Source organism: Mobula birostris, chromosome 8, assembly GCF_030028105.1.
Source record: "Mobula birostris isolate sMobBir1 chromosome 8, sMobBir1.hap1, whole genome shotgun sequence".
NCBI classification, from domain to species: Eukaryota; Metazoa; Chordata; class Chondrichthyes; order Myliobatiformes; family Myliobatidae; genus Mobula; species Mobula birostris.
This window is the reverse complement of record NC_092377.1, coordinates 73,380,843-73,396,485: the sequence shown is the minus strand read 5'-3', so window position 1 is coordinate 73,396,485 and position 15,643 is coordinate 73,380,843. Positions and strand designations below refer to the sequence as shown.

Sequence of the window (15,643 nt, the reverse complement as noted above, 5' to 3'; positions counted from 1 at the left end):
TCATATCCTACAAAGGAAAGAAACAAAATTTCCCAGAGAGGTTATTATGTCTTAATCATGCCACTTCCAGCTTAGTCTCTCTGCCTTTGATCTCAAACAGTGGCATCTCTTTTCAGCCAAAATATGCTGTTTAGCATTAAACATGATTTTTTCTGAAATATGTTTCTCTAATCCGTGAGTATAATATCACCAAATTATTGTCCAGGTCATGCATTCTACATGACTCTATAAAGCACTAATGGGTATTGGTTTGAATAAAATAAGAAATACACATTTGAAGAATTTCAGTAAACAAGTTATTATCAAGTCTGCAAGGAAGAAACATTTTATTGTGATATGCATTAGAGAGCATCAAACTTTGCAGCACACAACAGAATTGTGGCAGGTAGCCAAAGCAACACATATCCCAACACCTGTGGTTTGAATGTCAAATTTTGTTTAATAAGTTTTCTCTCTGAGGCTATACATAAATGCAAGAACACAGGATGTTGTGGTGAAATAAAACATGTGATTGTAACAAGAGGGGAAAATCATAATTAACACAATAAACAAGTGAAAAACCTTCTTTGTTCCAACCCTACCCACAGGCCACAAATTTACAATCCATCAGATGTTAGTTTGATGACAGTAGTTACAAAGCACAATTTCAAATATTGTAAGCAAAATCTGATGAGTGATTAATATCAGTCATGCTATTTCTTAATTAGATCATTGCAAATATTTAGTCTGCAACATCAATAGCATATCAATTATGTTGCTGATCCCACAAATAAAGGGTTGAATACTTTAAAGATGAGGTTAATACTGCATATTTGAATTGCCCTTGCATATTAGTAATACAATATTGTTTTAACTCTGCCTTTATTTTCCACTGGTGGCTACTTTTTTAATGACTTTAATCCATTCTGTGAGTTCTTCCCGTGTGGCAGCCTGCATCAGATAATGCACTTCACTGGCTGTGATGATTTCAAAGAGATTTCCTCTAACATCAGATTTCTTTCCTGAAGAGAAAATTGTTTGAGAGAACTTGGGTGATCAATTTTCAATGTTAAAATACAATAATTCAGGATATATTCATTGATAATTCATAAATGAGAAGAAACTAGTGGAATTCATATCTAAGACACTTATCAGGAATGGTTAGGAATTTGTTGAGCCTAACATTTAAAAAAATGTTTATGATTAGCAATGATTGCAAATCTACATATACCTATTTTTGCCATGCTTTCCTGTCATGAAATGATCTGGGAAAAACATTATAATGACCTCTGGTGATGCAGTGACTAAGCAAACACTACAATTTCTATATATCTGAATTGCAGGAAGCAAACATATTCATGTAAGAGTGTCTTAAAAATGGTTACATCTCTGTTCACATACATACACGAGATTGAAATCCTATCAGATTACAGTAAGAATTCACTGACAAAACCAGTCAGGGGGAGGATAGTGGTAAGTAACTGAGTTAATTTTTCAATTATAATTTGGGAGCAAATCCAGACCAATGCACCTGTTTATGAAATTGCATCTATTGGTCTCCACTTTCCAGACATTCCCCAATCAAAAAACTACCTCTTGTCACTGGGCCCAAATCCTCTTTCTGCTATCCCTACCTGTTCTTCCTTCCTTCTCCCCTTAATTTCATCCTTCTCCCCATCTATCCCACTCTAATCACTGTCATACCCCCTATCCTCTTCTGCTTGCTTTCCCAGCCTTTCCAAACTTCGCTCTTCTTTGACTTGGCTCACCTTTCCACCTCCCCAATCAAATGTTGTTCACTCAGTGGTATTCTCTAACACCTTCGGTCCCTCCTCTCAACGGCTGGCACTTCGTCCAAAACCCTTGATCTCATGAAACGTTAACTCTTACTCTCTTGTACAGATGGTGTCTGAACTGTCAAGTTTTCACTGCATATTCTGTTTTTATTTCAGGTTTCTAGTTTTTTTTTTAAGTTCCTGGCTCAAAACAGTTAGTCTCACAGAACACCTTCAAGCAGTATATCAGATAGAGAAGCAGTTTAGAACTTTAGTAGCAGTACGTGCAATCATCAATTGAGGAACAATTAAAACATGACATGGAAAAGGCCAACAATGAAGATATCTCTGTGAGTTGTAAACTGGAGAAAGGTTACAAAGAAAGTGGTGAGATCTGAAGTTATCTGAAAAGACCAAGCTCTGAATTTGAGAATTTTAGATGTGAGACATTTGAACTTTATGTTGAAGTTACTGACTGGAAATAACTTTAAGAAATTTTCTTCGATGAATTTGTAACTTCAGATGGTAAATTCATTTTTGCAGGAACAGATCAAGAGGCATGCTTACCATCTGCAAGGTCGTCTGCTGCAGTCACCACACAGCTGCGGAGATGGATGGAACCAAGGGGCTCATCCTGATCACCCTGTAAAGGGGAAGCACAAATACATGTTACAGCACAAGTAAGTACCTCTTAAAGTAGTCCATGTTTTAAAGGTTTAGAGTCAGTGAAAGAGAAGAAACTACCTCCTGAGGACAAAGGATCAGTATCCTGAAGGGAAGGATATCATAGTATTTGTAAACAAAAAGTTACTTTGTGTTTCTTATTGTGATATGTAATTCATTGTATGAAAATGTAAGTAGAAACATAGCAATTTTCAAAAGGGCACTGGATAAACATTTGAAAGACAAACCTTTCTAGTATAGAGGAAGAGCAAGAGAGTGGGACTGAGGGGATTCTCTTGCAATATTTACGCTGAATGGTTCTATGAAGTTTTCCAAAGAACTTCTTCCATATCTTTTTTTTATTTTCATTCTTATCTTTCTCTGATGAATGACATTACTTGGACAATCAACAGAGTGAAGATATTGGATTCACCAGCAATATCAAATTTAAGTGAATGGCAATAGAATTCATTTCAAATTAACTAAGTAAAGGTAACACCACTGTTGCTATTTTTGCCAGTGGTGTGCTGTATATAATTCAGAAGGTAACATTTTGATTTCTTAAACTGTATCTTGACAAATTAAGCATTAGCCTTGGAAGCATCTCAAGAGCTTGGACAATCAAAGTGTCAGATGCTAATGGCTATTTAATCGATACTGGCACCCTTTAGGTGCCACATTCTTTTCTTGAATTTAATGCTCTAAAGCACAAATATGACAAGTAAGTTTCAGGGGAGGAATATAACGCAAAATCTTCCATGGAGGGTAGCTTCAGAGGTAAACGCTACTTTAAAATATTTTGGCTGAAAAGGAAGGATTGCAGAACAGGTGCTGAAACTAAATTATGGAAGTTCCCATAAGTTCTATGGGTAAACCAATGTATGGGTTAACCATATATGAGATATATCCTGTCTGTGTGTCCCAGCTTTCAATGCACTGTCAGTATCAACCTTCAGTTGTTAAATAATAATAGTCAGGGAAGAGGCTGAAAATAAAACCTTTCTTCATGTAGAAGGTTATAAAATCTAACACTTGGCTTTGGGATATGTGGTTGCATGTATTTCATTAGATTTGAATGAACAATATCCTTTGCAGAAACTAAGTAATTCCATATCATGGAGTAGATATTAATCCTCTGTTTTAAGCATTAAATACACAATATAATAATATTCGCAAATTCAGCTCCTCTACTGAAGTTTGATTCATTTACAGCACCACCTGTACACTAAAATATCTTAAAATTTTATTCCTCAGTTACTAGATTTGTTTTTCCCGTTAGATAGTAGATTTTTTAATTGTGTATTGATATTTTTTTCTACCAAAGTAGTAGATTTGTATTTTGATGGAATGTTAACTAATTTTTTACGAGGATGGAAGTAGAGAAGAGCAATGTGTGTTTTAACCCCAAAGAGAAAGAGGTGTTGGTAAGCCTAATAGTGTTCTTAAACCATACCGCAGCTGGGTCATAATAGTGCAGGTAGGCAGGATCATCACGAAGCACAAACTTTCGTACTTTCCAGTTTTTTCTCCTGTGGCCCTGTTTAAAAATAAGATAATCGTGTTAACCTTTCAGAATGCAGATGTGTTTAGTGATATCTTTCCCATTGGCTATGTCCCATACCTCCCACACCCTGTCCAAGGTCTGACTATTCCATATCTCAGCTGTGTCCAGTAGAACCCTCTAGTGTATATCTGCTGTTCGGAACCTTATATTATCTATCTGTGTCTAATGGAGTCTTCCACAACACAACTAGGCACGGCAACAAACAATCTGCTGGAGGAACTCAGTGGCTTGAGCATCATCTGTAGGAGGAAAGGAATTCATCGACATTTTGGATTGAAACAAGGTTGCTGCTCAAAACAGCTGCTGCCAGATTCACTGATGCCCTGCAGCAAATTGTTGCTACAGATCCTAGCATCTGCAGTCTCTTGCGTCTTTGCAGCTATGAGGAAATCTGGCCTTCTGGTGCAGTTCCAAAGCAAACAGAGCCCATCAGCTCACGTCTGTGCCCAGCAGTGTATTTCGTATCACAACTGTGCACTGTGAAAGATTATGAAGTAGGAAGTAGTGTCAAACATCACCAGTTCAATATATTTTGGTTCAGTTACTACGCAAGAACCTACTGATATTGGTCGAGGAAGATGAACCATGTCCCTTAATTACAACTTCTACCCTGGTGTGGCTGTAAGATACAATGCTGGGATGAACAGAAGATGTCACGGAATCCTTGGGTAATGAGCAGAAGTACCGAAGGGAACTTCACTAATTAGCATACTCAACCACGAGAATGAACAGAGTACCCCCTCAGGTCCATTAGCATACACGCAGGCAAGAGCAGGAACAGGCAAGGGCAGGGGAAGGTTAGCAGTTCAAAAGAGAAACAAGAGTTATTCTGGGCTTGTAGTGTAAGATGAATGTCAGCATAAACTTTATCAGGAACAGATAAAAGAGTCAATTTAACTGGAGAAATAGATTATCAGTTGTATAATTGAGGGACCTATTTTGTAGATTATTTGGGCAGTGTTGCAATGAGATAACACCAGACAGTACTTCCAGCCATCCCTTTACCCCTGCATTACATTTAATTACAGAGGTAGAGTTGTCCTCACACTCAGATCCCATGCTAATGAGGGATGATATGCATCTGTATGGTTGAGTGACAATACGCTGAACTTGAGCTGATGTAATACAGGTGCAGAAATGATGTACATACCTGCTTCAGCAGACAACCTTGCTTTATGATAACTCCTCGAAATTCCTCCTTTAAAACGTCTTCATCATCACTTGAGTTTCCTTCGCTGAAAAACCCACTGTCAGACTGCAATTTGTTGGAAATGCACTGGAGTCAAATATCATTTATCATTTCAATTCACATAGAATGTAAATACTCTCAGTAACTTTCCTTGAGAAGTGTACGGTGGAAGAAGTATGAATCTCTATGAAAGAAACCTCGAAGCACATCAGAATGTTAGCCTATATTTTTGTACTCAGAAGATGCAACACCTGTCTGTCATAAAATAAATTTCTCAGGGACACTAAAGAACCAAGAGTCTACAGTGAATGGGGTGATTAGGCTCAGAAAAATACAGCAGTGAAACAGGTCCTTTGACCCACCAAAACCCACACTGATTATCAAACACCCATTTATACTAATCCCACATTAATCCTTTTCTTCCAATTCTCCCCACAATCATATCAACTCTCTCCAGATCCTACCATTCACCAACAGTTTAGGGGCGATTTTACAGCAGCTGATTAATCTACCCATGGGATGTGGGAGGAAAATGGAGTAACTGGAGGAAGCGCACGTGGGAAGACATGCAAGCTCCACACATGAGGCACCCAGGGTCAGTACTGAACCTGGATCTCTGGCACAGAGTGACACAGCTCCGTCAGCTGCACCACTATGCCTCTCTAACTGAGAAAGAAAAATAAATTAATAATACTTGTTAAAACTCTCCGGTCCAGCTTTCATTGGCTGGTATGTGAATTGTAGTGCAGATCTCTATTAATTAACTAATTCTAACCATGATCTAAATTTAATGAAGATCTGTACAATCTGTTGCCAATTAAACCACCACTGCAACTTTACGACCTCACCAACATTGGCACTGATTACCTGATGAGAATCTACAATTGAAAAGGATAGTTACCCATCCCAGAGAAGAATGATTGAGGACAATCTCCGTGGTCTGGTGCCAGAGAGGTCCCAAGAGTAATGAACTAGAAAGTAACACACACAAAATGCTGGAGGAACTCGTCAGGTCAGGCAGCATCTATGGAAAGGAATAAAGATTCAATGTTCAGGCCGAGACCCTTCATCAGGTCTCATCACCAGGGTCTCAGCTCAAAACATCAGCTTTTTATTCTTCTCCATTGCCTGATCTGCTGAGTTCCTCCAGCATGTTTGTGTGTTGTTCTGGATTTCCAGCATCTGCAGAGTTTCAACAATATTAAAGAAATACTTCAAGAAAAATGAACGAACCTAAAAGCTGTTCAATCTCAAGGACCTGATGACTTACAACTTGGAGTTTTCAAACTGGTGACTACTGTGATAATAGATACTTTGGTTATAATACAAAATTCTCTGGATTCTGAAATGGTTCCTGCAGATTGGAGGACAACCTATGATGTGATCCAATAATTCAACAAAAGATTGGAGGAAGGAAGTGGGGAACTACTGACCAGTTAGTCTTATCAGTGGGGGCTTTGGAAAATGTGGAATCAATAGTAAATAATATAACATCAAGATCATTAGAAAATAATATAACTGAGCAGAGAGTCATTTAAGCTCCTATCCAGTAGAAATAATAGGGAGAAACCAATGAATATTCAGATTTTTAAACGTCTTTTGATAGGTTCCCACATCGGAAGTTGTCAAACAAAGTTGACAACTTTGGGCTCTTATTTTGTTAAAAAGTCTCATGTGAGGTACCTTGTCAAAGGACTTCTGAAAATCCAAATAAACAACATCCATTGACTCTCCTTTATCTATCTGGCCTGTTATTTCCTCAAAGAATTCCAACAGATTTTTCAGGCAATCATTTCTCCTTTAGAAAACCATGCTGAATTTGGCCAGTTTATCATGTGTCTCCAAAAACCCCAAAATCTCATCCTTAGACTCCGACAATTTTCCAATCACTTAAGTCAGGCTAACTAGCCTATAATTTTTTTCTTCTGCCTCTGAAACCCTTCTTAAAGAGTGGAGTGACATTTCCAGTTTTCCACTCCTCAGGAACCATTCCAGAATCTCGTGATTCTTGAATGTTCATTACTAGTGCCTCCACAAACTTTTCAGTTACCTCCTTCAGAACCCTGGGGTGCAGTCCATCTGCTCCAGGTGACTTATCTACCTTCAGAAATGACAGCTTCCATGCATCTTCTCCTTAGTAATAACAATGACACTCACTTCTGCCCCGCCACACTCTTGTATTTCTGGCATTCTGCTAGTGTTTTCCACAGTGAAGAGTGATGCAAAATACCTATTAAGTTCATACATCATTTTTATCCCCCATTACTACCTCTCCAGTGTCATTTTCCAGTGGTCTGATATCCACTCTCATCTCTCCTTTACTCATTACATAGTTGAAAAATCTTTTTGTATCCTCTATCACATTATTAAGTAGCTTACCTTCATATTTCATCTCTTCTCTCCTTATAACTTTTAGTTGCCTTCTGTTGGTTTTTAAAAGCTTCCCAATCCTCTACCTTCCCACTAATTTTTGCTATATTATATACCCTCTCTTTTGCTTTTATGCTGTCTTCGACATCCCTTGTCAGCCACGGTTGCCTCATCCTCCCTTTAGAATACTTCTTTATCTTTGGGGAGTATCTTTCTATTTATTTATTGGGATACAGTGCAGAATGGGCCCTTCTGGCCTTTTAAATCCCCTGATTTAACCCTAGCCCAATCACAGGACAATTTACAATGACCAATTAACCTACCAACTGGTACGTCTTTGAACTGTGGGAGGAAACTGGAGCACCTGAAGGAAACCCACACAGTCACGGAGAGAACGTCCAAACTCCTTAAAGGCAGTTGTGAGAATTAAACCAGGGTTGCCTGTACGGTAAAGCATTGTGCTAACCACTACGTTACTTTTGCTCTTGTTGTTTTGCAGTCATCCCTGCTGGTATCTCCTTCCAATCGGATTTGGCCAGCCCCCCTCTCGTGCTTCTGTAATTCCCTTTTCTCCACTGTACTACTGATACATCCGATTTTAGCTTCTCCTTCTCAAAATTCATATTATCATATCATCATATTATCATCACTGTCTCCTAAGGCTTCCTTTAGCTTAAGCTTCCTAATTAAATCTGTGTCACTGCATAACACTCAATCCCGAATTCCATTCCCTTATGGGCTTAACCACATGCTGCTCAAAAAATCCAGCTCGTAAGCATTCTACAAATTCCCTTTTTTGGGATCCAGCACCAACCATATTTTCCCAAATCTATCTGTATATTGAAATCCACAATGATTAACCAAACATTGCTGATTTTACATGTCTTTTCCCTCTGCTGTTGTAATTTGTACCCTACATTCTGGCTACTGTATGGAAGCCTATATATAACTCCCCAGGCTTCTACATTTTCCGATCCTGTGTCACCTCATTCTAAGGATTTAATTTCATTTTTTACCAATAGGGCCACACCACCCCCTCTGCCTACCTGCCTGTCCTTTCAATACAATGCATATCCTTGGAAGTTAAGCTTCCAACTATGATCTTCTTTCAGCCACGACTTGGATATATCCACAGCTTCATACCTGCCAATCTCTAGATGCACTACAAGATCATCTACCTTATTCCATATACTGTGTGCATTCAAATATAACACCTTCAATTCTGTATTCATCATCCATTTTGATTCTGGCTCCCTGTTACACTTAACTCATCCCACTGACTCCAATTTTGCCCTCTCAACTGCCTGTCCTTCCTCACAGTCTCACTACACACTGCATCTACTTGTATGCCAACTATGACAACTCCAGCTCTATCAGTCTGGTTCCCATCCCCTGCCAAATTAGGGTAACCTCTTCCCACAAGCTCTAGCAAACTTGCCTGCTTGGATATCAGTTCCCCTAAGATCCAGATGTAACCCATCCTCTTTGTACATGTCATACCTTCCCTAGAAGAGATCCCAATGAATCAGAAATCTGAAACCATATGTACCATATCTTCAGCCATGGCATTCATCTGCCAAATCATCCTATTCTTACTCTCATTGGCACATGGTACAGGCCGCAATCCTGAGGTTACTACCCTGGAGGTCCTGCTTTACAGCCTTCTGCTTACCTCCTTATATTCTCTCTTCAGGACCTCTTTTCTTCTCCGACTTATGTCATTGGTAGCGATATATACCATAAATTCTGACTGTTCATCTTCCCCTTTAGAATGTCCTGGGCCCACTCTGAGACATCCATGAACCTGGCACCTGGGAGGCAACATACCATCCAGGCATCTCTTTCACATGCACAGAATCCCCACTCAACACCACACTCCTCTTCTCACTCCTTCTCTTTTGAGACACAGTGCCAGAGACCTGGTTGCTGCGGCTTCCCCTGGCAGGTCGTCTCCCCCAACAGTATCCAAAGCGGTATACCTGTTATTGAGGGGAATGGCCAAAAGATTACTCTGCATTGGCTGTCTATTCACTTTCCATCTCCTGACACTGCATCACCAATGACGGCCTCTTGCGCTGATTGTTGCCCGCCAAGAAAAAAGCTGAAAAGCACCTGGGCTCCTTTAAACCTCACCTTTCACCACCAACAAATGACCTCTTGTGCTGATTGCCACCTACTGAGGAAAAAGGTTTTATAGAGCTCCAACGTTACCTCATGGCTCTTGAACTCAGTCCCCCAACTAATGAAGGTCAATACACCTTGTTAACAACACGATCAACTTGTGCAGCCTTCCAACGTGAATCACCTCACACTGTTTCAGGTTGAAGTCCATCTGCCATTTCTCAGCCCACCTCTTCATCCTGATAATGTCCCGTTACAACCTACAGCAGCCTTCCACACTATCCGCAATTCTACCAAACTTCATGTCACCTGCAAATTTACTAACCCACATTTCCAAATCTTTATCCAATTCATTTGTAAAAATCACAAAGAGTAGGGATCCCAGAACAGATCCCTTTGCCTCCTAAGGGCAAGCCAATTCTATATCCACACAGCTAAGTTTCCCTAGATCCCATGCCTTCTGACTTTCTGAATGAGCCTACCATGGGGAACCTAATCAAATACCTTACTAAAGTCCATATACACCACATCCACTGCTCTACCTTCATCAATGTGTTTTGTCACATCCTCAAGGAATTCCATTGTACTCATGAGGCATGACCTGCCCTCTCACAAAGCCTAGCTGACTATTCTTAATCAGCTATGCTTCTCAAAATATTTGTAACTCCTGTCCCTAATAATCATCTCTAATAATTTGTGCACCAATGAAGTGAAACTCACTGGTTTGTAATTTCCGGGGTCATAAGAACATAAGGACATAAGAAATAGCAGGAGTAGGCCATTTGGCCCATTGAGCCTGCTCTGGCACTCAATAAGATCATGGTTGATCTGACCATGGACTCATCTCCACCTACCTGCCTTTTCCCCATAACCTTTAATTCCCCTACATTGCAAAAATCTATCCAACCTTGTCTTAAATATATTTACTGAGGAAGCCTCCACTGCTTCATTGGGCAGAGAATTCCACAGATTCACCACTCTTAGGGAAAAGCAGTTTCTCCTCATCTCCTTCCTAAATTTACTCCCTCAAATCTTCAGGGCATGTCCCCTAGTTCTAGGCTCAACTACCAGTGTAAATAACTTTCCTGCCTCTATCTTATCTATCCCTTTCATAATGTTACGTTTACACAAGACCTCCTCTCATTCTTCTGAACTCCAGCAAGTACAATCCCAACTGACTCAATCTCTAACCCTCTCATCTCTGGAACCAACTCCTCTGAAACCCCTCTGCACCATCTCCAAAGCCAGTAGATCCTTCCTCAAGTAAGGAGACCAGAACTGCATGCAGTACTCCAGCTGCAGCCTCACCAGTACACTGTACAGTTGCAGCATAATCTCTCTGCTCTTAAATTCAATCCCTCAAGCAATCAAGGCCAACATTTCATTTGCATTCTTGATAGCCTGCTGCATCTGCAAACTAACCTTGCACGAGCACTCCCAAAGACCTTCTGCACAGCAGCACGCTGTAATCTTTACCATTTAAATAATAATCTGATCTTCCATTTATCCTTCCAAAATGGATAACTTCACATTTAGCAACATTGTACTCCATCTGCCAGACCCTTGCCCACTCACTTAACCTATCCATATCTCTCTGCAAATTCTCCGTATCCTCTGCACAATTTGCTTTTCCACTCAATTTAGTGTCATCAGCAAACTTAGATACACTACATTCGGTCCCCTCTTCCAGTTCATTAATGTATATCGCGAACAATTGTGGGCCCAGCACCAACCCCTGCAGCACACCACTCACCATTGATTGCCAACCAGAGAAACACCCATGTATCCCAACTTTCTGCTTTCTTTTGGTTAACCAATCCTATATCCATACTAATACATCACTCCCAACTCTATGCATCCTTATCTTATGGGTAAGTCTTTTATATGGCACTTTATTGAAAGCCTTCTGGGAGTTCAAGTAAACCCTTGGAGGGTCAGACACCCTGAGCCAATAGGCTGGTCCTGGACTTACTTCATAATTTACTGGCATAATTTACATATTACTATTTAACTATTTATGGTTCTATTACTATTTATTATTTATGGTGCAACTGTAACGAAAACCAATTTCCCCCGGGATCAATAAAGTATGACTATGACTAATGTCCATCTGTTCCCCTCTATCCACTGCGCTCATTATATCCTCAAAGAACTCCAGTAAGTTTGTCAAACAGGACCTGCCCTTGCTGAATCCATGCTGCACCTGCATGATGGATCCATTTCTTTCCAGATGCCTTGCTATATCTTCTTTAATGATAGCTTCAAGCATTTTCCCAACTGCTGGTGTTAAACTCACTGGCCTATAGTTACCTGCCGTTTGAACAGTGGCATGCCACTTGACTTCTTCCAATCTGCCAGGGCCTGCCCAGAGTCTAGAGAATTTTGGTAAATTATCATCAAAGCCTCTACTATAACCTCTTCCATTTCTTTCAGTACCTTAGGATGCATTCCATCAGGATTAGGGGATTTGTCTATCTTTAGGCCCACAAGTTTGCTCAGCACTATCTCTTTAGTGATAGCTATCGTATCGAGGTCCTCACCCTCCCATTGCATCCATATTATCTCTCTTAAGCATGTTAGATGTGTCCTCTACCATGAAGCCAGAAACAAAATAGTCATTCAAAGCCTCAGCCATTTCCTCATGACCTAATATTAATTCCCCTTTCTCATCTTCTAAGGGACCTACATTCGCTTTAGCTACCCTTTTCCACTTTATATAATTATAAGAACTTTTACTTTCTGTTTTTATATTTCGTGCTAGTTTATTTTCATAATCTATCTTCCCTTCCTTTATTGCTTGCTTAGTGTTTCATTGTTGCTTTTTAAAATTTCCCTAATCTTCCAGTTTCCCACTACTCTTGCTGACTTTGTATGCACGGGTTTTTAGCTTGATGCCTTCTTTTATTTCCTTAGTTACCCAAGGCTGGCTCTTCCCACCCTTACCGTCCTTGCTTTTAACTAGAATATACTTTTGTTCAGCACAGTGAAAAATCTCTTTGAAAGTCTTCCACTGTTTCTCAACCATATCCCACCATATAGCCTGAGTTCCCAGTCTACCCTATTGAGCTCCTCCCTCATCCCACCGTAGTCTCCCTTATTTAGGCAAAATACACTGGTTTTAGATCGAACAATTGCACTCTCCATTTGTATGAGGAACTCAATCATATTGGGATCACTCTTTCCAAGAGGATCCCTAACTACAAGATTGTTAATTTTACCTGTCTTGTTGCACAGATGCAAGATAGCACATTCCCTACTAGGTTCAGTAACATGATGTTCAAGAAAGCCATCATGTGTGCATCTACGAAGTCCTCCTCAAGACTGCCTCGACCAACTTGATTCACCCAACGTACGTGCAAGTTAAAGTCCCTCACAATAACTGCTGTTCCATTCTTACATGCCTCAGATATTTCTCAGTTTATTGCCTGTGCCCTAATATTATTATCTGGTGGCCTATAGAGAACTCACACCAGTGATTTTTTTCCTTTTACTATTCCTAATCTTTACCCATCCCTCCTCCCTTTCTTAATCAAAGGAACAAATCATCTTCAGACTTTCTTCATAGCTGAAACACTCCATCCCAGGCACCATCCTGTTGCCTCTTCTCTGAACCCTCTCCGATGCTTGTACATCCTTCCTAGTGACCAGAACTACATGTAGTTGTCCTGCTGAGGGAACTGCATATAGCATGTTTAGGACTTGCAGAGGCTCCCTGCCTGTGTGAAGAAGGCACAGAGTAAAGAAATACCGACTAGCTCTCATTAAATTGTTTGATAAATAAAGTCACTTTGCACATTAACCTCCAGTAATTGAGAGAGTGAATGAGAGGCGACCTGGAGCCATCTTCTGCATCCTTGTGTATTAAGGATTTTGTTGGGCCCTTTACCAAACTTATAAAACTTTTAAAGGAAAATTAAACAAATGCAGTACCACAGGGCAGATTTTTAACTACTTACAAAATAATAATAAGCATCAGAGTCATCCACAAAGCAGTTTTCCGCGATACGTTCAGCTGCTTCCTTGGTCCTGTCCTCTGCTGGCTGTATGTACCCATCACAGACGAGGGCAGCTGCCAGCAGGATGCCTTCACGACGGTTCCTTACAAAGTTAGTTGACAGCAACCAGTCAATCACGGAGGCACCTGCAATAATAATTCAAAAGCAATGAAAATAAGTCCTTGTTTTATATATTGCCATTTGTCTCAAAATTCACACTATATGACTATTGCAATAACTACAATAACTATTACATTATTGCCCTGAGATTGTGCTGGGATCCGCTTTAGAATATTTATTTAATTTACAAATAACCACATAATTACCAGATTTCTTCTGTGAAGGGCTATTGTAAACTATTTAAGTTAAGATTTATCGAAAAATACCCTTAGGCAAGAAAATTAAACTAATAGTGCACAACCTGCTTTGTGGAGAGAGCTAGACTGACAGTTCAAATCAATCAGTCCTGCTGAAGGGTCTCAGCCCGAAATGTGGACTGTACTCTTTTCCTTGGATGCCTCCAGCATTTAGTGTGTGTGTTGCTTGGATTGCCAGTATCTGCAGATTTTCTCTTGTTTGCAAATCAGTTCTGGTTGTGTATACTTATTTTGTTTTACATAACCAAATGGTAACATCTTCAGTACTTTACGCAAATGCAACTGCTTAAAGTTATTATCTGCCTTGTCTTGACTCAAATGATAACCAAACAACAAAAAGCCAGTCATCATTTCCTTATTTAAATTTAATAAATTAAGTCTGTTACTTTGATGTATTTGGCATCAGGATTTGCTCCAAATAACTCCTGGAGAAATCAATAACCACCTAGATTGTTGATTCAGTCAGAATCTCATGATTGATTTAAAAATATTCTCTGCATTTAAAAACTAAATTAAACTTTATATATTGTAAGTATACAAAGTTAACAATTTCAATGATCAAACTCCAAATTACAATGTAACTAATCCATAGCACCATATGGATGTGGAGACAAATGGGGAAGCATTTGAAGCTCAGAACACTATCTTTTCTTGTACCTAAATCAGCGAACCCCTCTTTTATCCCCTCATGTGCAGATGGGGCCTTTGGTGCATGGCGAGAATTAGGGATACGCAGTGTTGGAGACTTATACATACAAGGGATTTTTGTGTCGTTTCAGCAGTTCCAGGACAAATTTGGATTGCAAAAGAGTCATTTTCTCAGCTATCTCCAGCTAAGACACTACATAAGATCACATCTTTCTGGTTTTATCAGAACCTGATAAATTAGATAATCATTTAAGATAATGTTTAGGGACAGAACACATCATCGCCTATCAATATGATGCCATACAAAACAATTGCCATACAACAATGGATAATATTAAAAAAGAGTGGAAAAAGGAGTTGGGTACAGAGATAGAGGAGGTTATATGGAATGGGGCTTTGGAGTATGTTAACTCCTGTTCCATCAAAGCCAGGCACTGTTTAATACAATTTAAAATCCTACATAGACTACATTACTCAAAGGTAAGGATTCATAAAATATTCCCAGAGGTGGCTCCACTGTGTGAGAAATGCAAGTCCTCAGAGGCAAATTTGTTACATAGTTATGCTTTATGTCCTAGGATACAAGAGTATTGGAAGCAAATATTTGAGGTCCTATCGAAGGTACCTCAGATAATACCAGACCCCATTTTAATAATTTTTGGAACTTCTGTGAGGTCAAATAAATTCCAGGCTACTCAGCAACAACTCCTGACCTATGACATACTTAATGGAAAGAAACTCATACTGATGTTCTGGAAAAAGGAGGAAACTCCATCACTCAGACAATGGCTGGCTGCTTTAATGGATACGCTGCATCCAGAGAGGATAAGATACGTTATCAAGGACAGACTCAAGGAATTTGAACAAACCTGGCAACCATTACTGTTGTATTTAAAAGAGACCGACAGTTGAACTAAGTGTGGGGTGGGGGTGCACGGTAGGACCTAACCAGCACCGGAGGG

At 39.7% G+C, this 15,643-nt stretch overlaps 1 protein-coding gene across 1 annotated transcript in view; it reads right to left on the bottom strand.

Annotated features, from left to right (window-relative positions):
• Window positions 1–419: 419 nt before the first annotated feature.
• The window catches only part of plek (pleckstrin), a 67,367-nt gene continuing 52,143 nt past the window's right edge, over window positions 420–15,643 (bottom strand). Inside the window, exons 5-9 of the mRNA XM_072265454.1 lie at window positions 13,618–13,802; window positions 5,132–5,236; window positions 3,871–3,954; window positions 2,322–2,397; window positions 420–1,001 (exon numbers count right to left, since the gene is read on the bottom strand). Coding sequence (XP_072121555.1) covers window positions 862–1,001; window positions 2,322–2,397; window positions 3,871–3,954; window positions 5,132–5,236; window positions 13,618–13,802 — 590 coding nt within the window. The 3' untranslated portion in view covers window positions 420–861. The remainder of the gene's footprint in view (window positions 1,002–2,321; window positions 2,398–3,870; window positions 3,955–5,131; window positions 5,237–13,617; window positions 13,803–15,643) is intronic.